At 53.1% G+C, this 21,807-nt stretch overlaps 10 protein-coding genes across 10 annotated transcripts; 4 read left to right on the top strand and 6 right to left on the bottom strand.

Annotated features, from left to right (window-relative positions):
• Positions 1–113: 113 nt before the first annotated feature.
• SEPMUDRAFT_118000 (uncharacterized protein) lies at positions 114–935 on the bottom strand (the record flags this gene model as incomplete). Its single annotated transcript, XM_016901393.1, has 1 exon — positions 114–935. One exon carries the CDS (start codon positions 933–935, stop codon positions 114–116), a length of 822 nt encoding a protein of 273 aa, XP_016760170.1.
• Positions 114–2,870, bottom strand: SEPMUDRAFT_133977 (uncharacterized protein). The gene is made up of 4 exons (XM_016902600.1): positions 1,751–2,870; positions 1,571–1,679; positions 1,116–1,502; positions 114–902 (listed from the first exon to the last, which is right to left on the bottom strand). The coding sequence occupies exon 1, from the start codon at positions 2,678–2,680 to the stop codon at positions 1,994–1,996; it is 687 nt and encodes a 228-aa protein (XP_016760169.1). The 5' UTR covers positions 2,681–2,870; the 3' UTR covers positions 114–902; positions 1,116–1,502; positions 1,571–1,679; positions 1,751–1,993.
• A 657-nt stretch (positions 2,871–3,527) lies between these two features.
• Positions 3,528–6,541, bottom strand: SEPMUDRAFT_149833 (ABC transporter). The gene is made up of 6 exons (XM_016905798.1): positions 5,619–6,541; positions 5,290–5,548; positions 4,706–5,221; positions 4,493–4,646; positions 4,216–4,405; positions 3,528–4,117 (listed from the first exon to the last, which is right to left on the bottom strand). Exons 1-6 carry the CDS (start codon positions 6,182–6,184, stop codon positions 3,778–3,780), a joined length of 2,025 nt encoding a protein of 674 aa, XP_016760168.1. The 5' UTR covers positions 6,185–6,541; the 3' UTR covers positions 3,528–3,777.
• Positions 6,542–8,406: 1,865 nt separating this feature from the next.
• On the bottom strand, positions 8,407–9,726 carry SEPMUDRAFT_149832 (N-terminal nucleophile aminohydrolase). The gene is made up of 4 exons (XM_016905797.1): positions 9,701–9,726; positions 9,369–9,633; positions 9,028–9,305; positions 8,407–8,965 (listed from the first exon to the last, which is right to left on the bottom strand). The coding sequence occupies exons 1-4, from the start codon at positions 9,706–9,708 to the stop codon at positions 8,461–8,463; spliced, it is 1,056 nt and encodes a 351-aa protein (XP_016760167.1). The 5' UTR covers positions 9,709–9,726; the 3' UTR covers positions 8,407–8,460.
• Positions 9,727–9,982: 256 nt separating this feature from the next.
• Positions 9,983–10,834, top strand: SEPMUDRAFT_24325 (pre-mRNA cleavage factor I 25 kDa subunit; the record flags this gene model as incomplete). The annotated part of the gene is made up of 2 exons (XM_016908384.1): positions 9,983–10,272; positions 10,348–10,834. Coding segments are annotated over 2 exons (777 nt in total), but the record flags the coding sequence as incomplete, so codon positions are not given.
• A 1,956-nt stretch (positions 10,835–12,790) lies between these two features.
• Positions 12,791–13,510, top strand: SEPMUDRAFT_108850 (uncharacterized protein; the record flags this gene model as incomplete). Its single annotated transcript, XM_016900752.1, has 2 exons — positions 12,791–13,051; positions 13,142–13,510. The coding sequence occupies 2 exons, from the start codon at positions 12,791–12,793 to the stop codon at positions 13,508–13,510; spliced, it is 630 nt and encodes a 209-aa protein (XP_016760165.1).
• A 417-nt stretch (positions 13,511–13,927) lies between these two features.
• Positions 13,928–16,128, bottom strand: SEPMUDRAFT_87520 (acetoacetate-CoA ligase; the record flags this gene model as incomplete). The annotated part of the gene is made up of 1 exon (XM_016910446.1): positions 13,928–16,128. One exon carries the CDS (start codon positions 16,126–16,128, stop codon positions 14,017–14,019), a length of 2,112 nt encoding a protein of 703 aa, XP_016760164.1. The 3' UTR covers positions 13,928–14,016.
• A 499-nt stretch (positions 16,129–16,627) lies between these two features.
• Positions 16,628–20,005, top strand: SEPMUDRAFT_126389 (uncharacterized protein; the record flags this gene model as incomplete). Its single annotated transcript, XM_016902064.1, has 5 exons — positions 16,628–17,604; positions 17,671–18,411; positions 18,591–19,227; positions 19,548–19,830; positions 19,886–20,005. A coding segment is annotated over exon 1 (911 nt), but the record flags the coding sequence as incomplete, so codon positions are not given.
• On the bottom strand, positions 18,757–19,929 carry SEPMUDRAFT_117992 (DER1-domain-containing protein; the record flags this gene model as incomplete). Its single annotated transcript, XM_016901392.1, has 4 exons — positions 18,757–19,227; positions 19,322–19,462; positions 19,548–19,830; positions 19,886–19,929. 4 exons carry the CDS (start codon positions 19,927–19,929, stop codon positions 18,757–18,759), a joined length of 939 nt encoding a protein of 312 aa, XP_016760163.1.
• Positions 20,006–20,196: 191 nt separating the features above from the next.
• Positions 20,197–21,563, top strand: SEPMUDRAFT_149830 (40S ribosomal protein S3aE-A). Its single transcript, XM_016905796.1, has 3 exons — positions 20,197–20,381; positions 20,488–20,989; positions 21,070–21,563. The coding sequence occupies exons 1-3, from the start codon at positions 20,260–20,262 to the stop codon at positions 21,217–21,219; spliced, it is 774 nt and encodes a 257-aa protein (XP_016760161.1). The 5' UTR covers positions 20,197–20,259; the 3' UTR covers positions 21,220–21,563.
• Positions 21,564–21,807: the final 244 nt, after the last annotated feature.

The raw sequence follows: 21,807 nt of genomic DNA, 5'->3' as shown, positions 1-21,807 counted from the left end.
GAGAGAGAGAGAGAGAGAGAGAGAGAGAGAGAGAGAGAGGTAGACAAGGATGAACATCGAACTGTGTACAATGGTATAATAAGAGTAATAACAACGACCAACAACAACTGATTCTACTGGCCAAATGATGGTCCATACACAGCCTGCCACTGCGCAGCTGCTTCCGCCCGATCAAAAGCATGCTTCAACATGTACAGTTTCATAGTATACTGTGCGTCCTCCACCGGACCATGCACACCACCCTTTTGGATCTCCACCTTCAAAGCATTCCTAGTCACCTCCGCAAGCCCCGGGGTAGCCTTATCCCCCCCTTCTGGCGTATTGGCCCAATCTTCCTGCACATCGTAGGTAGTAACCTCCTTGAACATCTCTGCAAAGTAATAAAATGCTGTGCGATCATTTGAACCGCCAAAGAAGACTACACTGTGGTCACGGAAGAGCTCATTACACCATTTTTCGACGACTTCGCCCTTGACTGCGCCGTTGACCTCTCGGACGCTCTGCGCCGTCACGCCGAATTGTTTGCCGGGCGCGTAGGGAAACATAGTTTGGAGGGCCTTGTCTTGAGGGTAGAAGACGTGAACGTCGAGAATGACCTCGCCACGCGTGTTGACGATGCCGATCCAGCCGAGACGGTTTCTCCATTGGGGTTTGCCGGAATTGCCCTTGACACGGCCGCGGCTGTCCTTAACTACAGGGTGGTTCTCGCCGATTCTGTGGTAGTTTTGGAATTCAATGTCCAAGGCTAGGGGCTCACCAGGTAGGAGAAGTTCCCAGCGTGGCACGACTTGCGTGCCTTTGCCTACACCACGAGCTGGCGCATTGGGCTTCCTCAGAATAGCCGGATTGTTAATAGAGGCACTTGAAGTTTTGTCTGTTGATGCTTCCCATCGTAGGAATCCCTGATTCGATGCTGTGTTAGTACTGCTGGACATTTTGAATGCTTGAAAAGTGGGGACTAATAGGTAGTGACTGAAAATTTGCGACTGATATCTTGTTGTAATCGTCTTACTTCGCGAAACAGGCCTGCTGTTATATGGATTTCAAAAAAAGTCGATTGGAGTGCTGAAGCGATGCCGGTGGGAGTGATGTGTTGATGGAGAGAAGATAATTACCTTGGTCGGGGACGCTTCCTTATGAATGCCCTCGAGTATTTCGTGGCTCTTTTGATGCAATTTCGAGTCACCATAAAGGACATCCTCTCTGCTTTGTTCCTCGAATCATGCCAGTCGCTCTTCGATCTATTCCTGGCTTGCGAGGCATTGTGCTGCTGGGCGAACAAAGCCGCCAAATGTAATTGAGGAAGGATGTGATTGGAGGGGGAAAGGATGAGAGAGCGAGGAAAGCTGTAGACGTGGTGTTTTGAAGGCCCCGAGCCACGGTCCCCCACACGCTGGCACCATGTGGAAGGACACACCGTGAAGGGCAACCGCTAGAAGGTGGTACTTTGGAGGTGTCGGTCGGTGACAAAGTACCTTATATATGATAATTTTTCCCGAGTGCTGCACAGTCCGTAATGAGTTAGTAGTGTCCTGTAGCAACATCCGCTGAAATGTACCGCATGCGTAACTGTACTTCGTATAAGGAGGTAGAGAGATAATATACTAGCCCGAGGCCGCTGGCCCAAGTCGCGTATAATCTGATATGTATCATGTATAACAAAGAGTTTATTGCAACTGCTAGAAAGAAATTAGAACAGTTGTAGAGAGCGAGCGAGAGAGGGAATGAATGGGGTGGAAGAGTACCGAACCTTTTTGTAGTACCAGCAGCACCTGGGACAGTCTCAGCCGTCGTGTCCCGGAAAATACCACATCCATGTGGCTTGGAGAGTGAAAGCGACCCTGTTCGTAAAGTTGATGACACCGCCAGCAAAATCATCAAGTTAAGGTAGGCCAAAAGGGCGAATCGTCTCCAGCCATGGACATGAGCATGTCTCGCCAAGCGGCATATCCGGGTGGCTATATTAGGCAGGTAAGATAGTTCCAGTTCTGTTTCAGAAGACCTGATGAGGACCTCGATCTCCTTTCGGGCGCGTATCTGCAAAGTGGCGTCGATGAAGTCGCAAAGCGAATTGGTGTGCAGCCGGCACAGCTTCTACAGGAGCGGTGGCACTGGGGGCAGGCTCCCGGAGACATTCCGAGGATCCAGGCCTCCGATGGAGCGCAACGGGGCTTCGGAGCCCACTCTGGAGATCGAAAGTCGATTTCGCCTTCTGGATCTCGATTCGCTTCTTCCAGTTGGGTTTTGTCTGTTGTTGGGGAGGCCCAGGCGTCCACCCAATCCGATCATACAGCCTCCGTTGGGCTTCACGGTCATAAGGGAAGCGTAAGAGATAGAGCTCCATGGCGGCGATGGCATCCTGATCCGGTCTGCGCGTGTGGTCGAATTCCCGGTGGACACTTCGGCCCAGCACGAGTCTGGTCACGGTAGACAGGGTGGGTTGTGCATCGTGCTGCAGGTCGGCGTACAATAATTGCGTGTCCCAGACGAGAAGATCGCCCAGAACATCCTCGAAGTAGTAGCACGCGTCGGAATAGCCCTTTCGGCTGTGCACAACCACTGCGCGGCCATTGAGAATTTGCACGAGGTTTTCTTCAACCTCTTTTCCATCGCGAGCGCCATGGCGCAATAGCAGGTCTTCTTTGGCGACATTGTAGCGTTTGTTGCTAAAGTGCTTCATTAGACCTGGCTCCTTGGGATAGGTCACGAAGGGATCGTAGACGACCTGGCCGGCGGTATTCGTCACCGACACCCAGCCCAGGCGGTCTCTCCATTTGGTCTGACGTGGCGCCAGATATTGCTGGAAGACGATCTTGATAGAGACAGGTTCGTTCGGGAAGAGGAGGTTCCAGCGGGGCAACGGTGCTTCTGATTTGGTGGGAAGTGAAGTTGGTATTTCTGCCGAAGGGCTCTCAACAGTCTTCGTCGTCCTTGTCGTCGTCGTAGTTGTCCTGGCCGGATGAGGAGGATGAGGAGGCATCATATTGTCGACGATATTGTCGGGGTCCTCGGGGATAGGTAAGAGGTAATGTAGTGAAAAAACGTGTAATCAACACGGTACAGCGGTCCAGGTCCGAGGTTCTGCGTGACGACGAAAACGACAGATTGTCGGCAAGCATCAATATTACCAAATAACAATATCAACGTTAACATCAACATCAACAACAACACCAACACCAACAATTCGTTATTTGGGACTGCAAAAGAGAGAAAAAGCGCGTCTTTATGAATATCAGGCCGTGAGGAAGAAGAGACATTCGCCGTTCGCCGACGCGCCCCAGAAGCCTAAATGGTACATAACAGTAGAACGCCGGAGTGGAGAGGAGAGGGTGTGTTTTGTCTTTGGGCGAGACACTGGTATCCTGTCGAGTCAGCGACCCACCGCCGCCGCCTTCGGGCGAACTACTCACTACATGTACTGACAAAACAAAATCTTGCATAAAATCAACACAGAGGGTACTTGATGAAGTCAAAGGGAATGCCAAAAGCAGAATAAGAAGAATAAACATCAGTAAAGTAGGTACATAGTGAATTGGACATCACCAACCGACCGACCGATTGACGGCCCGTTACGGCTGTCTATATCACACAGCTCTATCCCATCTTCGCGTGCAGGTATATAGCACAGCTCTCTGATATTATTAACAATAACTCGCCGCCCAGCTGCGAAATTTTCGTGGTAAGAAACGTTGTCAGAGAGACCTGACCATGCAAGTAGTGAGTGAATCGTGAAAACTGCCCCCTCCAACTCAAGCCCCGACGAATACACACACATATTCAGGACTTGCGGAACCATGTGACTGCCCATCCCAAGAGTCGGTATACCGCAATGATAGCAATCATGATACCCACCCACTGGCCCTCCCGGTTCAACGCGTAGCCGTAGCGAGACAGAACCGCTGTGCCGGCAATCCTGCATTGGTCCTGGAGCGCGCTGGGATACATGCACGAGCATTGTCCGGCAATGGTCTCACATGCGTAGCTGCGCTCTTTGAACTCGTTCACCATCATGCCCTGGAAGACGTAGGACTGATAGTCAATGTAGTGAAACACGTACTTCCAGAACGCATTAAGCACCGGCAACGACACCAAGAAGCCACCCACGCTCATCCACAGTCTGTGTGCACACGCTCTGGTCAGTACACCGAATACAACGATTCTCCGGCCCGAACGCGGAATCGCTCGCACACACACACACGGAGAGGGGTCACTCACCCATTGGCGAACGCGATCAGTGCAAGTGACACGACAAAGTTGGGAAACAGGCTGGCCATAAAGACGACGAGCGACTCGGCTGCCAGCAGGTCGAGAAACAACCACATGATCCACGTGAAGAAAGCACCCGCCTCTGGTCGTAGCCCGATGAGCCAATAGGATACGATCGAGAAGAGCACGGCAATCAAGACTAAGTCACACTGTTAGCGGGGTGACACAACAATCACACAGAGGGGGTAAGGGGGCAGGGGCCTGGTCGGTTGGTGGTTGCACATACACAGATATGGCAAGCCAATGATGAAGTTCGAGAGTAGGAACGCCGTGGGACCGTACAAGCCGTTCGCACGCTCTTTCACGAAGATCGCGCGATCCTCCAGAAATGCGGGTACGTATGCGACCGCCATGAAACTCATAAAGGCCGAGCCGAAGAACTGTGTGCCCTGGTTAGCAAGTTGCACCACCGCAACGCAGCAAGCTTCAGCAGACGTACGATGGAGTTGATGAACGGTTGGATGTTCTCTTGCGTCGTCCCCAGACGAAGCCACACCGTGCCCATCATGATGGCCAGACCCATGTACATGGCGACGCGGACCCAGTAGGCTACCAAATCCCTCCAGCTCTTGATGAGTGCACGATGGAGCAGTGTCGCCGTCTGGGCCGCGAAGGATGGCTTCCCGTCGGTGATTTCCAGGCGCAGCCGGCGTGCGGAGCCTCCCTCGACGTCTCGCTTCAACTCTCGAGCACGGGCGGACTGCTGCCAACCCCGGAGGATGATCTCCAGATTCGTCTGGGCATCGCCTTGAGAGAAATCTACGTTGATCAAGTCGAGAACCTCCTCGGCGGGATTGATGTGCGCTGGGATGGGCATGCCAATCTCCGCGAAGAAGGTGGACATCTCCGGTACACTTCCATTGTACACGGTTTTGCCCTGGCTGAGAAGAACCACGCTGGAGAACAGATCGAAAGTCTTGGTGGACGGCTGGTGTATGCTGGCGATGACGATCAACTGTAGAAACGTGTTAGCCTGAAGCCTTCCCCCGCCACACGTGCTGAGAGATAGATGGTGAGGCCTGCCTTGGTTCGTCGCGCAATGTCCCGTATGAATGATATCACCTCATAACTGGCCGTGGAGTCCAGACCAGATGTAGGTTCGTCGAGGTAGAGGACTCTGGGTCCTGTGATGAGCTGGGTGGCGACGCTGACTCTTCGTTTCTGGCCGCCTGAGATGCCCTTCTGAAGGGGAGTGCCTATGAGGGTCCGGCGTTGACCGGTCAGCCCAAACGACTGAATGAGCTTACCAGCTCGTTCGCGTGCTTCGCGTCGGGTCACGGTACTGTGTATATCTTCAGTCAGATCGGGTGCATCATTCATCGATGGCGCACATGTGGGAGCTGCCTCCTTACCGTGGCAGGCTCAGACGAGCGGCGAACACCAGTGTCTCCTCGACGGTCAGACTGCCCGTAAGAGTGTCTTCCTGCTCCACGAACGAGGAGATGGCTCGGTGGGTCGCAAGCGGGTGTTCCTCGCCGTTGATCAGGACTTGACCGTGAACGGCGGCCGTTTGCCTCTGTGCGAGAGTGTGAAGCAGCGTCGTTTTGCCCGAACCACTCGGGCCCATGAGGGCTACCATTTCACCGGGGCGTACAATACCGGAGGCATTGTCCAAGATGTCGCGGTCCAGTCCAGTGGCGCGATCTTTGACGGTGACGGTGAGGTCCTTCCACGCCAGGCAGTCGACGTCCTCGTTAGCAAAGGAAGATCTCGGGCTCGCGTGCTTCTCGATGTCCTCCATATGGACCTGCTCCACAGTGCCGTGAGTAGAATGAGATGCTCGCATTTCGTCAGGCACAATCAGCATCTCAATGTCTGATCGAAAGGATGTTCTTGATTGCATGGAGCGAGGGCGGTCGGGGGTGTGGCAGTGAGACGGGTACTTCTTAACAGTATTCACTTGCTTTCCTCTGGACATGGGCTTGGGGTTGTGTGGTCGGGGGAGCGCGGGAGGGTGAGGTGAGGCCTGCAAGTACCAATTGAGCAGCACGAGGTGACTGGACGGGTAAAGCAGGATCCCGAATCTGGCAGGCAGGGTGGGCAACGAGGCAAACGCGAGTTCGGCGACAGTGTGTGTCGCAGGCTCGCAGCACTCCAGGGCCTACGACTCTCTCTCACGCGCCACAGGCCACAGAAGAGGCCCATGCTGCCTGCCCGTGGCCACTCCTCCGTGCGCGGGATGCGGCATGCGACATGTTTGACAGCGCACCTCCCACTCACCACTGCAGCACCACTATGCCCAGCACCGGTCCTGCAACTGATTGACTTGAAGAGGTAGGTCGGGCGGGTTATTCACGTCGCTTAATTAAATGTCTGGGGGGGGTCGTCTGCCGCGACGGCGATCACGCCTGCATTGGCACTGGTGAGACGTGAGTCGTCGTTGTTTTGGCTTTGGCACCAGCGCGACGCGGCTCCGGCTCGACGTTAACATCTCTGACCTGGTTCCAGGGTCGTGTCTGTAGTCGCCGAGTGCGACCTGCAGTCTTGCACCCACCGCACCCTTCCCCAGGCTCTCGGGTCATGCTCATCCGCCGTAGTCGCCGTTCATACTACCTCCTACTCTTGCGCCCGGGCTCTGCTGACTGCGGAGAGCTGACTGTCCAGAGCCTTCTGTATGTGCTGGCGAATCGCGGCCGTCTCCTCCTCCTTGCCCCCCTAGAGTCCCGTGAGCATCAGTCGCCGTTCATCAGCCCTGCCGCTCCTGACTCTGTCGAGCGCTGCTGACTACTGTTATCTGGCCTGCTCTCCTGCGAGCGAATCGCAGCGAATCGCGCGCAGTGGAAGGAAGTTGGATGATGTGACAGATCATCAGAATGCATCGACGGCAAGGTAGTGGTGTGTAGTGCTGTCAGACACATCATGCTGTGCAACGTGGGCGGCCGCGTCTATGCTGCCGTATCCCCGATAGTATAGTCTGCAGCGCCTACTGTGCAGAGTAGATCAGACCCACACTAACAGCTTGTTTGCGATCATCTGCATGATTAATTTATTATACATTATGCACTCTGCACTCTGCACTCTGAACTCTGCTCTCTGCACTCTGCCCTCCCCGGTTCTTCGCGCATAATAAGAGAGAGCGAGAGAAAGGGAGACAGAGAGCGGGGAGTCGAACGACACCTCTTACATGGGATGAATAATGACAACAATATCGACTGTGCCGGTTGCAAGTACTGTACATATAGTTCAGTGATATACGAAGCAGACGAGTCGCTCATAAACGTTGAAAGAAGGAGAGTGTCGGAGAAGTGTTTGAGAAAGGTGGGATAGTGTCACGTGGAAACAGCTATTTGTCTTCTGAGACGCCTGTCTCCTGTTTCCTACTTGGTACAGTACTGTATCCACCCCATGCTCCCGTTACCCGTACAAATGAGCATCATTACGACTACCAATCACAGCAACAGTGTGACCTCAGCTCTCGGCATGTCAACAGTCAAGCTCTGCAGGTATCCATTATTACATTACCATATCATTACCCCCCCCCCCCTCTCAACTACCTATACTTCACCTACTGCACAGCGTCCTTCAGGAGTCAGCCTACCTACCTATTGCGTACAGGTAGCTGTCCATGCCCAGTTTTCGCTACCAACAATCAGCAACATTCTCTGCATCTCAGCCGCAGTAGGCACACATACAGGTACGATGTACCTAGGTAAGTAGGTTATGTTTAATGTAACCTCGCCGAAACTAAAAAAGACAGTCCCTGAGGTGTCCGGTGTATACCTGAGGTTGCCAAGGCCGCAAGCGCCACCAATCGCCCGCGCCCCGATCGGATCTCGCGCCGGGTAAATCTCTCCTCTCCCTGGCTGTCTTTTTATCTCCGACAGGGTACAAGCCCTATTAGCACGCACACGAACTTCATCTCCATTATATTATAGGTAGGTAGGCAGGTAGGTATATCTTGTACATATGCTGCACTACCTCCTCTCCCTCCGTCTATAGCTACCTCCTACCTAGGCAGGAAAACTCTTCGGCTTCGTCGGACCCAGTTCGGTTGCTGCCATTATCGCTTGGGAATGTGCGGAATGGTATCGGGACTATACGAAAGCGCACCACAACTACGTTTGCCTACACGAGTTTTACGATATGCTGGTTCACCGGATTGATCGTTACGACGAGGAACTCGCTGCCGAGCGGGTGTTGTGACGCAAATGTTATCAGCCATTAGATGGTACCTAAAACGACACACTCTGGCACTCAGTCCAGGCCATCCCATCCCGCTCCATAAGGACAATCTTGAACCTCGAATATGCCACTGGGTCCGGAAACGAGGTACTGGTTCCTTCCAATCAGTTCCCAATCATTTTCTTTGTAAGTACTCGGCTCCGAAGCCACAATGAGATGATCTCCATGTCGCTCTTCTGGAATTCCAACATATCTCTGTGGTCGAGCGACTCCATCGGCATTGTCAGGATATTTCCTGTTCAAAGTCACTCCAGCTTTGGTGCTGTAATATAGACTGGGAGGTTGAGAAGTCTTGTGGTTTCGGAAACGGTAGGCGATTAGGTGAACGCCATCCGTGGCGCATAGATTGAGGGAGTTGGCTCTTTTCGCGGAGCCGAGGATCTTGTGTTGGAGGCCGATGATGGTTGCTACGGCTTTGTGCAGCGCTGCAGTCATTTCTTGCGGAGAGTAAATGTTTTCGAAAGTCGAGGCGTCCCCGCTAGATGTTAGGTAGGTCATGTAGAGTCCTGCGATGTGTCTAGTAGGAAAGGGTCAGTCGTAACTCATGATGACCGAGAACAGTGATTTGCGTAGACACACTCGGAGTCTGTGCCACCGTACACACGTGCATATGCAGCCTCGCTCATCTCATGAATCACAGCTCGCTTGATTTGTTGAAAATCACTCGCCGCTCCATTGTGCATGAAGGTATGCCGACCAAACACGAAAGGATGGTTATTAGTAGTCGCAATAGCCGTACCCGACGACGCACGGATATGGCCAAAGAGCACTCTCGTCTCCGTATTGGCACAAATGGACAAGAAGTTCCCATCATTCCTCGGAGGCTGAATCGTTTTATACAATGCCGGTCGTAGTCCCTTGGCCATGTCAGAGACAAACACATACGACTGATCATCATTATCATCATCGAGAAACGATACATCTTTTTGGGTGCCGTCTGCGCTTTCGCCCGTGTCGGCCAATTCGAAGTCAGCATTCGAGGAAGTGTACCACGCTATTCCGAGGCCGTCGAAGTTGAAGACGATGTTTCGGGCTTTGGCGTCGTCCTCGGCTGGCTGATCGCCCTTATGAGGGACCAGCTTCGGTAGGTAATGGTCGGAAACTTGCTTGACTAGGCTGTGTTGGGGCGAGACAAGCACATCTTCGAGCAGACATGGCTCGGTGGAAGAGATGTATGCGAACCAGCTGGAATACGGGTAGTTCTAAGCATTTGTGGACCTGGGCAGAGAGGTTGATGATGCAGATCACTTACCGACACATGCTTAGGGACAGGATGAGTACAGAATATCAGGAGTGTCAAGGGAAAGAGGCATAAGGTATACAACTTACAGTGTCATCGGTATCAAGGTATGTACCTCCTGCCGCTTCGGTACTGGTATGTCGGTCGGCGTTTTCTCGGCCGAGATTCCGCCGATGAAGCTCCTCCATAGGTAGAACTAAGTTTACTAGCTATAGCATCTACAGAATACAGATATCTACATGCTGATTGCTTAGGTACATCGGCACACTCTCGATATTCTCGATTCTGAAGAACATGGCGACGATACCGCCCAAATTCCAGCAGTCAAGCGTTCCGACCAAAGAGCTGTTGCCGTTTGTTCACAGCCAACCCACGCTTCGTCTGTATCCTCTCAGCAACTATACTTTCGGCACGAAAGAGACGCAGCCAGAGGAGGACCCATCCGTCAAGGACCGACTGCGACGTCTGGAGGAGCACTACGAGAAGCATGGCATGCGCCGCACGTGCGAGGGCATTCTGGTCTGCCACGAGCACAATCACCCGCACGTGCTGATGCTGCAGATTGCCAATGCGTTTTTCAAGCTGTAAGACGAATATTCATGAATGCACCTTGCTTGCGCAGGAGGGACGTGTCATACTCACCACCACTACTCATACAGCCCTGGCGACTATCTTCGCCACGATGTCGACGAGATTGAGGGCTTCAAAGAGCGCCTGAACGAACGCCTCGCGCCCACGGGCTCGCTCGGAGATTCGGCCACAGCAGCAGATCGCGACTGGAACATCGCCGACACCCTCGCCCAATGGTATCGACCAAACTTCGAGACCTTCATGTACCCCTTCCTGCCACCTCATGTCACGCGACCGAAAGAGTGCAAGAAGTTGTACCTCATCCAGCTTCCTGAAGGCAAAGTGCTCAGCGTGCCCAAAAACATGAAATTGTTGGCTGTGCCTCTTTTCGAGCTGTATGACAACAGCCAGAGGTATGGGCCACAGCTGAGTGCCATCCCACACTACCTCAGCCGCTATCGATTCGAGTTTGTGGATGAGCAGGGAGAGGTGGTGTCGTATACTCCGGGTGGTCCCATCGACGAGAATGTGAAGACCAAAATCTTGGCTGGAGAGCAGAATGGAGTCAAAGCAGAAGATGGAGCGCCTGCAAAAGATGAGGAGATGGCTCAGGCATGATAAGAGGGATAACTCGTGCTCCGCGCAGTGAAAGCTGGTCCTCGCTTCTCCAGTCGGAGCGCGGCCTCGATATTCTCATGCGTTGCACGTCGATATGGCAAATATCGACTCTGGTCCTACCCTGCGCTGGTCACGATCATAACAACGTCAGCTCACGGCAGGAAAGGGTCACAGGCCCACCGAACATCAGCTGAGATGTCGGGCGGAGGGAAGCTTGCTCGTATTCATTCCAGACTGCATGTCTGATCCATGAACGAAAACCTCTACTCGCTCGTCCGAGACAGTCACGCACGATGTGATGGACAGACTTCTCATCGGCCGCACATAGCGGCGCTTTCTGAATGCAGTCATGCTATACTGCAGGAACAGCTCAATTTCCGGCTTCCCCAGACCCTGTTGATGCGCTGGAAATATAAGTAATGCAAGTGTATGCAGCTTCAACGCAGGACGAGACTTCAAATGTGAAGTTGTGGCTGGGACATGATGCACTGCGAGAACTCGCTGCATTAGCTGACCGGCCAAGACTAGGAAATCTGCCGGGATACGCAGAAGGTCATCTATAGCATCGAAGAACAACACTGTAGAGCATTGTTCATAGCATCGAAGAGATGGCGGATACGTGCGAAGGCGTCGGTATGAGAGCCAGGGAGCAAAACACATTCTCTGTAATCAAAAGCCATGGGATAGCTAGGCTTGGCCGTTTCGAGTGGCTGTTTGCCACAATCCTGCATTTAGAAAGCTGCAGGCTAGGAGGCATGCTCTCTCCGTTACTATGACCTAAGATATACAAGGTTCGCACAGCTCTGGAGACTTCAATGTTCCGACCTGCTGTTGTGGACACGAATGCGCCGAGTATCGCGACCCTCCATCAGTGGGAGCACGAGAACAGGAGGCTTTTCCAAAGTGTTGTAAGACGCCACAGATGATGATGACCTAGGAGGTAGCTATATCACGAACGCTGACTGCCACCGCCTTACGACAACGCCAAATCAGCCTCGAAATGAGTCCAGATCAAGACTACGAGCCTTACGAAGACTTGTAAGGCAGGCCAACTTGACCTATAGAAAGCTGCATCTAAGATGCGCACGACCGATTTTCGAGGCATGCACTCCGCAATGAACGCTGTCGATCGTATAATGTTTAGCGAGCTACGCACTCCACATCCTCCGCAAGGAATTCTGGAGTACAACGTCTTTCGGTATGCGCGATATCAGGGCATGAGAGTGCCCTCGTTCTTCTCGCGCGAGGTCCTCGTCAGCCGTTTGTCCCACCATGCTCACGTACCTATTGTTGGACAGTATGGCTCCATAGCCCAAGTCACAGAAGCTCATGTCGTACCGACGCGTGGTTGGAAGACAGATACGGTTGTGTCAGGACTTCATTGCATTGGATGGCATTGAGGAGTCGGTTATACTATCCAAAAGTTCTGGACGATGCGTGCTGTCAGTAGCATCAATCGTGCCACGTTCATTGTTACGTGAGGATGATTTCAAGCCCGATTGCCACAAAGCCACCTTCGAGGACCTGCGAACTGATGTCCCATTGCAAACGACATCCCTTCTATCGAGCAGCTAGCTCGTTGGTCGGAACATGGCGAGAAAGACAAGCCTCCAGTCTCCCTTGATTCGCTCCTTGTAAGCACGGCCATGTGCCTCATATGGGCTTGCAGCTCGAGGACGGGACACTGCTGGAGCTGAATGCAGAGTCCATCAGGATTCATGCAATGCGAGAACATGTAGCGTCCACAACGACAGCAGAAGAACGTGATTGAAAAGGTATAAAATGGATATGCCCAATGCCAGATTCAATTCTCATCATCATCAGCATCATCTCATCCTCTGAGCAAAGCTTCACTTATAGCCTCTTTTCCAGGTTCACTATTCAGCAAGCATCCACAGTCGTTGAACAGAAAATATGCATTTCCAGCTTGCCACCCTTGCTCTATTCGTCCTCAGTGGCATCACCAATGCCCTGCCGAACCCAGGCGAAACTCCCACTGGCTACGGGGGCACCACCACCTCTACCTGGGGCACCAAAACGAAGGAAACCTCCACCACCTCTACTTGGGGCACCACATCCACTTGCACCCCCTCAACCGGCTATAGCTACTCCACCGGCTACTCGACTTACTCCACTGTCTCCGTGACCACAGTCCCCTCCACCAGCTACAGCACCGTATGTATACAACTCCCTCCCTTGCCCCCTACCGATCCCAAACCCCTCTCTCTCCCCACTACACCCTAACCTCTCTCCTCCTCCTCACAGACAACCTCCACCACAATCAAAACTCTCCCCCAAACCCACATCCTCCCCACCACCTCCTACGAAACCTTCTACACCACCATTCCAGGCGTCCCCATCACTTCGACCTCCTACACAACCAAAACTTTCACGACAGAAATCCCTTGCGGAACGACCACGTTGCCCGGAAAAGATGTTGTCAACACTGTGACGAAAACTTCTGTCGGCGAGTTTACCAAGACGGAGGATCTTACGGAGACGATTACGCAGATTGGTACGATTGCTGTTACGACGGGGCTGGAGGAGTCGACGACGGTTTATGGGAGTTTGGAGGTTACGGATAAGGTGGCTTATACGACTTGTGTGGCTGGGGCAGGGGGATATTGGCGTTGAATGCGGGCGAAGTGAGGATGGGAGGGGAGGGGGGATCGATAGGATGAAATCACGAATTCTTCTTTGGAGGAATGAGGGGATTGATTCATCACACACACACTCTTTTTAGGGGCGGGGATGGATGAATAGACGAAAAAAAGGACATGTAGTCTAGATTAAGTCAAAGTCAGCTGAGCTAGACTCAAATCTTTTTTCCAGGATACCTAGCTTTCTACGAATGGGCAGGATATGCTACCTAAGATATTGATATTGGGGTTTGATTTTCACAGTTCATTTTGGGGGCTGTGATTGAAACATTTTCTGCTCCCAAGTAGGCAGGCACATAGAGAGAGAGAGAGAGAGAGAGAGAGAGAGAGAGAGAGAGAGAGAGAGAGAGAGAGAGACATGATATTCGTTATAAATCCAATTGTCTTAATTGATATCATAGTCATCATTATCATCATCATGATCATCATCACCAAGCGTTCTTACGTCTCCAAAGTCCTTTATTGTTTTCATCCTTTCCATCACAGTCTACTCCTCAACTCCACCAATTTCTCCACCTCAGCAAACTGATAGTAAAAATTCAAACATTCCTTATTCGCCAACGTGTCTGACGGTTTAATAATCTTCCCACTGACAATTTGTTTCACGGGCAATTCGACTTTTTTCAAATTGATTGTCGTGGGAATTTCCGGCGTCTCAAAGATGTATTTCGGCACACATCTTCGTCCACAATCTCGCGCGATGGCGTCTTTGACGCGCTTTACGAGGTCTGAAGAGAATTTTTGGCCGGGATTGAGTAATAAGAAGAGCATGACACTCTCATCGGAATCTTGCGGACGACGCTGGCCCACGCAGATGCTGTCTTGGATCTCGTCGGGGAAGCTGTTGTCGAGCGAGTTGTAGATTTCTGCGCTGCCGAAACGGACACCGGACGGGTTGAGGACTCCGTCGGATCGGCCGAGGACGTGGATGCCTCCGGTCTGGGGATGCTGCGAGATGAAGTCGCCGTGAGTCCAGACGTTGTCGTATTTCGCAAAGTAGCTGTTAAAGTACTTCTCGCCGTTCTCATCACCCCAGAACTTGACAGGCTGTGTAGGGAAGCCTCTTGTGCAACAAAGTTCACCTGCTTCCCCTGCGGGCAAGGCCTTTCCTTTGACGCCTTTGCCGCCTTCAATCGTCTGGTCAAACGCCTCAACTTTCATGCCGAGTCCTGGACCGACTGTGCCGCCGCAGTATACGGGCTGCATTCGGTTGCCAAGAGCTAAGCAAGCTGCGAGATCTGTGCCACCAGAGATGTTGTCGAGCTGGACGTGAGACGGGAAACCTTGATCATAAAACCACTCGAACTGTGCTTCTGATAAGACCATCCCAGTGGAAGTCACCCTGCGAAGACAACTCAGATCAACGACGTCGCGTGGAAGCACGGGTGGCTTTGCTGTTGCCAGCGTCTGCATCCATCTAGGGGAAATACCCAGATCTGACACTTTTTGATTCTGAACGAGCTCGAGGAAAGACGTCAGATCTGGCTGGAACGGCGATCCATCGTACAGGACTGTCCGAGCACCATGTAGCAGTGCAAGGACACTGCTCATATACATGATCCAGCCAGTAGTGGTGTACTGCAATACACATAGCTGGTCGGGGGATACGGCGGCCCAGTCACGATGCAGATTTCCCTCTTTTTTGCTATTGAGCAGCACACCTCCAACGTTGTGAACAATGCACTTAGGCTGGCCCGTGGTGCCACTCGAATAGACGATCAAGAACGGGTCGCCAAATTCTATGCGATCGAAGCGGAGCTCTTTGTCTTCTTTGGCTGCGATGAGGAAGAACTCGAGCCCTTCTGCATCTCGAACATTTGAGACATCTCTGGGCCTGCTTTGGGTCCTCGGCATGCTCACAATGCTTTCGAACTCGGAGACGCCATCCATGCCGCTCACGATCTCTTCCATCTTGGGACGCAGATCGATGGTCTTGCCATTGTATAACGCCCAGTCGTCCATAAAGACGAACTTGGGTTTGATCTGTCGCAATCTATCGAGAATGCCTTTCGTGCCCATGTCGGTCGACGAAGACGAGAAGATTCCGCCGAGAGCGGTGGTCGCCAAGAAGACCACCAATGTATCGACAGAGTTGGAAGCAACAATAGCGACGCGATCACCTTTTCCCACGCCTCGAGCGCGCATCGCATTCGAAAGATAGCCCGTCCTATCTCGCAATTCTTGCCACGTCACATTTCGAATCTCTGTCCCACCTTCACGAGCTTCTACACACGCCACGCGCTCATCGTCCTTTCGGAACGTACTTCTCTTGCCCGGGTTCTTCCCATCGGGCGAGAAGAGGAGATTCTCTGCGAAATTAATCCGCACACCCTCGAACCATGGCGGGACAGCGTCCATACGAGCATGCTCGTCCACGACTAGCTTGTACTTGCCTTCGTGAATCAGAGGATGCTGCTGGAAGAGTTCTTCGTAGAATGCCGCTCTCTGGTCCACACTCCACGCATGCAGTTCGTTCCAGGTCTCGAGCGTCGTGCCTCGCTTTCGATTGACCTCTTGCATGAACTTGTATGCGAGCGTGGCCTGGGGACTCGACGGCTCCCAGAGCTTGCGAGGCATCGTGTTGTCAGCCATCCTCGGGCAGGGAGGAGGGAGGAGGCAGGCTATGCTATGTGTGCCTGATTCAAGTCAGAACAGACCCGAAGGAATTGGTGCCTGATGGATGGAGAAATGGGTGCCTGATGAGCAGACGAGGCGCAAAACACGAACAGGTATATTACGACGGTTGATATGAAGTCAGAGTGTCTTTCACGCAAGGTACCGAGAACCGTTCGTCGTTTGCACGCTCAATGCCAGTCCAACCACGCTGGGTTGGAAGAGACCGCTAGGCTGACCTCGGTAATGGCGTCAACTCAAACTCAGCGCCGTGGGCGTGTGAGGGGCAGCTCCCGCCCAAAACACCCATACAACGATGGACTACTGTGGGGCCACCGACTCATGGACATGAAAAATCGTCATGTCGACAGTGGTAGATGGGCAGCCATACTGTCATCGTGCAGCATTGTGGGAGATCCAGTGCGTGAGGAATAAGAGGCCGGAAGCTCCCCTTTTTTGCATTTCCATGTTACACCTCATCGTCTCCTTGTCATATAATCTATAACATCAAAAATCATAGCAGAGCACAGTCTCAGTATGAATTCCAACAACAACAACTCGGGCGGCCGAAGCAGCCACGACTTTGCCCGAGGCGGCAACTCCAGCAACTCCAATTCCAACAACTCCAATGGGGGCTCGAATGGCAACTCAGGCAGCAGCGGAGGCTCATCTGGCCTAGGGGGAGGCAGCTCAAACAACAACAGCAACAGCAGCAGCGGCGGGAGCAACGGAAACAGCGGCGGCGGTGGCGGCTATGGCGGCGGCGGCGGCGGCGGCTCTTCTAATAACAACTCATCAAGCAACTCGTCAAGCAGCCAATCGAGAGGCGGAAACAGCTCAGGCGGCTACGGGGGCGGTTCGTCCGGCGGTTCATCCGGCGGCTCATCCGGCGGCTCAGCCGGCGGCTCCTCTAACAGCAACTATGGGGGCTCAAGCGGTGGCGGTGGCGGTGGTGGTTCTTCTTCCGGAGGCTATGGCGGAGGCTCCAGCGGCGGCTCCGGCGGCGGCAATTCTTCCTCTGGAGGCTATGGCGGAGGCTCCGGCGGAGGCTCCGGCGGCGGCAGCAACTCCTCCTCCGGAGGCTACGGCGGTGGCTCCAGCGGCGGCGGCGGCGGTTCTTCTGGAGGCTATGGCGGTGGCTCCAGCGGCGGCGGCGGCGGTTCTTCTGGAGGCTATGGTGGTGGCTCCAGCGGCGGCGGCGGTTCTTCTGGCGGCTATGGCGGCGGCTCCAGCGGCGGCGGCGGTTCTTCTGGAGGCTATGGCGGCGGCTCCAGCGGCGGTAGCTCCGGTGGCGGTGGTCGATCGGGCGGTGGCAGTTCTAGATCGGGCGGTGGTTCATCTGGTGGGTCCCGATTCACCACAGACAAGAAGATGGATGTCGCATACGAAGCCGGGTACAAGGACGCTATGGATAAGGTCAAGGGCGACATGATGCGCAACTTTGGTAACTAAAAGGTGTGCCATGAGCAACACACCATTTCCCTCCCATTTGATCAAGCGGTACTGATTTCTTCTTCATAGATAAATGATTCACGACAGCGATGCCCCGAATCCAGATCGGCTGTAATTCAATCCAGGAGGATGCAAGATGACGGTTCTAGGTTTCCGAGTCAATGTGGGGACCTTGTGGCGATCTCGATGGTTCTCGCGCCTTGCAGGCCACCGCCGGAACCGGTCGCAGCAGTTATGTTCGGATATATTGTATAGGCGTTTCAAATGTTTATTCGACTTTCAACTATTGCACATTCTGTACGGGACTGCTGCTGCTGCTGATTGACTGAACGAGATAGTACCCTCTAAAACTGCGCGAAGCGACCCCGGTCTTGATAGAAAAGCGCATGATGCCAAACATGTGCATGCAAGAGCTTGAACGATGAAGTCGACAACCCAGGTTGTTCTCACTGGAAACGCTCTGTCGACAGCACTGATGGTCAGTCGATGCCACCCTCAATTAGTGGGTGCATGCGCTGTACCAGAGCGTCGGCGAGCTCAGCATGAGTTACCAAACTCTGCTGATGGCACAACATGATGCCGTCACCGAGTGGAATCAAAATCAAATCGAATCGCCCGACATAAGCGTTGAAGAGCGGACAAGGGTTATTTCCCATCGCCAACGGTACTACGGTCTTGGTGCATGGAAACACATTAGCGCTCTTGCGCGCTGAGTCTCTGCAGTGCAGTGTGGCATGAGCGCGCAGACATCAGACACATGGCGGCGGAAGACCGACCAAATTGTGGAGGTCGACGTCCTCACGCTTTCATCTACTTTCACGGTCAGCGTTGGCCGAGATCGTACGTCTCTTGTTTCCATGCAATGTGCTCGATCATACAGGGTGCCGTCTCAGCATGAATCACCGGTCAAGGCGCTATGAAAGCCATGCATGTGTAAGGCAGATAATCATGTCGAAGGCTGGGAGAGTAGAGGAGAAGTTGCAGCTTACCTACGCAGAGAGCAGTCCGCAGGCACAATCGCTCAGAGCTAGACGCTACGAACCGCTATGGCTGAAGTGCCTGCTTGGTCAAGTCTGTGTGAGCATTTAAATACTGATACAGTATTCATTTCAAGTCGCTACGTAATTTTCGTCAGTGAAAGCAATGCAAACAAAATCAATCGCCTCCGAGGCGTCTGCCAGAACCACTCCAAGCAGAGCCGCTTGTCCATGAGTTGGGTAATGGTCCACTGCCCTGGTTCTGTGCTGCTGGCTGGTTTGCAGATCTTGAGGCGAATGCTGTGCCGTATGCTCGATTCGTCTGTGGCTGACCAGTGCCCGTAAACAGCTTCTGAATGAACAGAGGCGGGGTGGTATATTTCTGACCACCTCCGTAGGTGGGCCACACACGGTCGAGGAAGTCGTACATGTGAGCTGCAAGGATACCGGTGGACTGAATCATGGTCTGAAATGGGCCAGCTACGAGGTAGGTGATGGCCAATGACGCGTACGGTAAGTACTTCGCCGGCATTTGAACAATGAAAAACTGGACCTGTCGATTCGGATCTTCCTGGGCGAATGTGTAGATCAGGGCCATATTCAAGGCGCTTAGAAGAACCGCGCCGCCAAGGTAAATACCTCCAGTAAGCTAAATCGTTGTCAGTGTATTGCACACCATAGGTGAATGATTACAACACGAAGATTTTCACAACAGATACATGTAGGGTCCAAAAACCACTGACAACCACAGGATCAAGGTCGCCAGCTTTCTCAATCCGGAATCCCACCATGCCCACACTCCACAAACGCTCTATTTGTTTTGCGAATGACGAACGCTGCACAGCGCAGGGGGTAATCTTGCTCAATTCCAGGAACCGTAACAGCTATAAGAGGCTGGCCGGGCAGATTAAGAGAGCTTGCCTTGCATTTCCAACGAGTGAGGGACACTACGAAATTGCGTGTGCTTACCAGGATGACCATTGCCACGAAGAGCAGATAGAAGGCATACGCGCCTGGTGCGCTGAACCGTGCCGCACCCGTCTCGAGCTGGCTGCTATAGTGGTAGAGGAAGAAGGGATCCATGATCAAACCTAGCGACGGCCCGGTGATGAAGAAGCACGTGAAGGTGCGCCATAATTGTGGCAGTTGTTGCAATGTGAAGACGTAGTCCTTGAAGAAGACCACCCAGGCCAGGTTATACAGTTCGAGGTGTCCCGGTACGCTGATGAGTACGGCTGCTGCTGTGATGGTTCTGCTTAGCATCAGAATTCTGCATCAGCTCACGTGTGCTGCGCAGTGTTTCTTACCTTGTGACTGGCGGTGCCGAGAAGAACGCCTCCTGGAAAGACATCCTGTCGTCTCTGGCAGCTTTGACACACGTCGAAGTGCTGTGAGATGGAGGCAACTGGTGGTGGGTGGATGGATGGAATGGGAGAAGAGATGAAGTGTGCAGACGAAAGAGGAAGCAAAGCAAAGTGTTCTCTTCAGAATTCCATGTGTTTGCTCGCTAGACTGTGACGGAAGTCGCGGGTGCCACCACTAAATTTTACCTGTGCGGCCAGATGCCAAGCACACATTTCGGAATTGGTTTGTGGTCGAACTGGCTGGCTGCAAACTTCACGGATTGACAACGCCAGTCTACTAACAACCACAGCACCTGTCTTTCACATCGACCGCAATCATGGCTGTCGGAAAGAACAAGAGACTGTCCAAGGGCAAGAAGGGCCTGAAGAAGAGAACCGACCCATTCGCCCGCAAGGACTGGTTCAGCGTCAAGGCCCCATCGACGTTCGCCATTCGAGAGTACGATATCACTATCCTTCTACGCGAGTCCTCGTACCATGCACACGTGCGCGAGCGGGGCGAAGAGCAGAGCAGAGCATGATCGGATAACTAACTCTTGCTGCAGTGTCGGCAAGACCCTCGTGAACCGCTCCACTGGTCTCAAGAACGCCAACGATGCGCTCAAGGGCCGTATCTTCGAGGTCTCCCTCGCCGATCTCCAGAAGGATGAGGACCACGCCTTCCGCAAGGTCAAGCTGCGAGTTGACGAGGTTCAGGGCAAGAACTGCCTCACCAACTTCCACGGACTCGACTTCACTTCGGACAAGCTGCGCTCGCTCGTTCGCAAATGGCAGACTCTCATCGAGGCCAACGTGGTTGTCAAGACCACCGACGACTACCTCCTCCGACTCTTCTGCATCGCCTTTACGAAGCGGAGACCTAACCAGATCAAGAAGACCACCTATGCGCAGTCTTCGCAGATCCGTGCAATCAGGAAGAAGATGACGGATATTATGCAGCGCGAGGCTTCGGCCTGCACCCTCAGCCAGCTCACCACCAAGCTGATCCCTGAAGTGATTGGCCGCGAGATCGAGAAGAGCACCCAGGGTATCTACCCACTGCAAAATGTATGTACACACACACCAGAACGAGGGCAAGAAGACGGGCGCATGGTTTTGGGGCAGACATATACTAACAAGAAACAAAGGTCCACGTTCGCAAGGTCAAGCTTCTCAAGGCACCCAAGTTCGACCTTGGTAACCTTCTCTCGCTTCACGGAGAGTCGTCCACCGATGACGCTGGTCAAAAGGTTGAGGGCGCGCGTGACTTCAAGGAGCAAGTCCTCGAGAGTGTGTAAGCGGGTTATGCATGACGCTTTATGGGACGGGCATTGGGCAGCGTGGCGATTTCACGTTTTGCGTGTAGAAAGGCGTTTGAGAGCAGGGCCACGGACATGAGATGCAAGAGAGACATCATACCAGCGCCACGTTAGGTCCTACGCAAAATCAGTGAAACGTTTAAATGTTCAATGTCTCCCCATACCTCAGTTTCATACTGCTGTATACTGTATGCCAGTATTATGTCAGTGAATGCGGCCATGCATGGATTGGGGGGAGTTTAGGTGAACAGGCTGAACAGTGCCAATGCCAATTCCACAGACAGCATGTATCTACCTACTACATGTAGGTGCCTGTAATATTTCCCATTTCCATAAGCGGGCAGCTTTGTTCTTTCCCTCTTCGCTCTTCCCAGACCTTCCTTTTCTCAGAAGCCGATATCAATTCCACACCATCCATCATCTCAAAGTCCCGCACAACAATCACCGCACCGCCAAACTTGGAAGTCCTCCCCACTTCCACTTCCACTTTCCACTTTTCCACCTGTCCACCTCATCCCATCTCCCAAATCCTAACCTCTCCCTCACCACATCCTCACCCATCCACTC

This window comes from Sphaerulina musiva, assembly GCF_000320565.1.
Source record: "Sphaerulina musiva SO2202 unplaced genomic scaffold SEPMUscaffold_6, whole genome shotgun sequence".
In the NCBI taxonomy this organism is placed as follows: Eukaryota; Fungi; Ascomycota; class Dothideomycetes; order Mycosphaerellales; family Mycosphaerellaceae; genus Sphaerulina; species Sphaerulina musiva.
The sequence above is the reverse complement of the archived record's forward strand: the minus strand, read 5'-3'. Positions and strand labels throughout refer to the sequence as shown.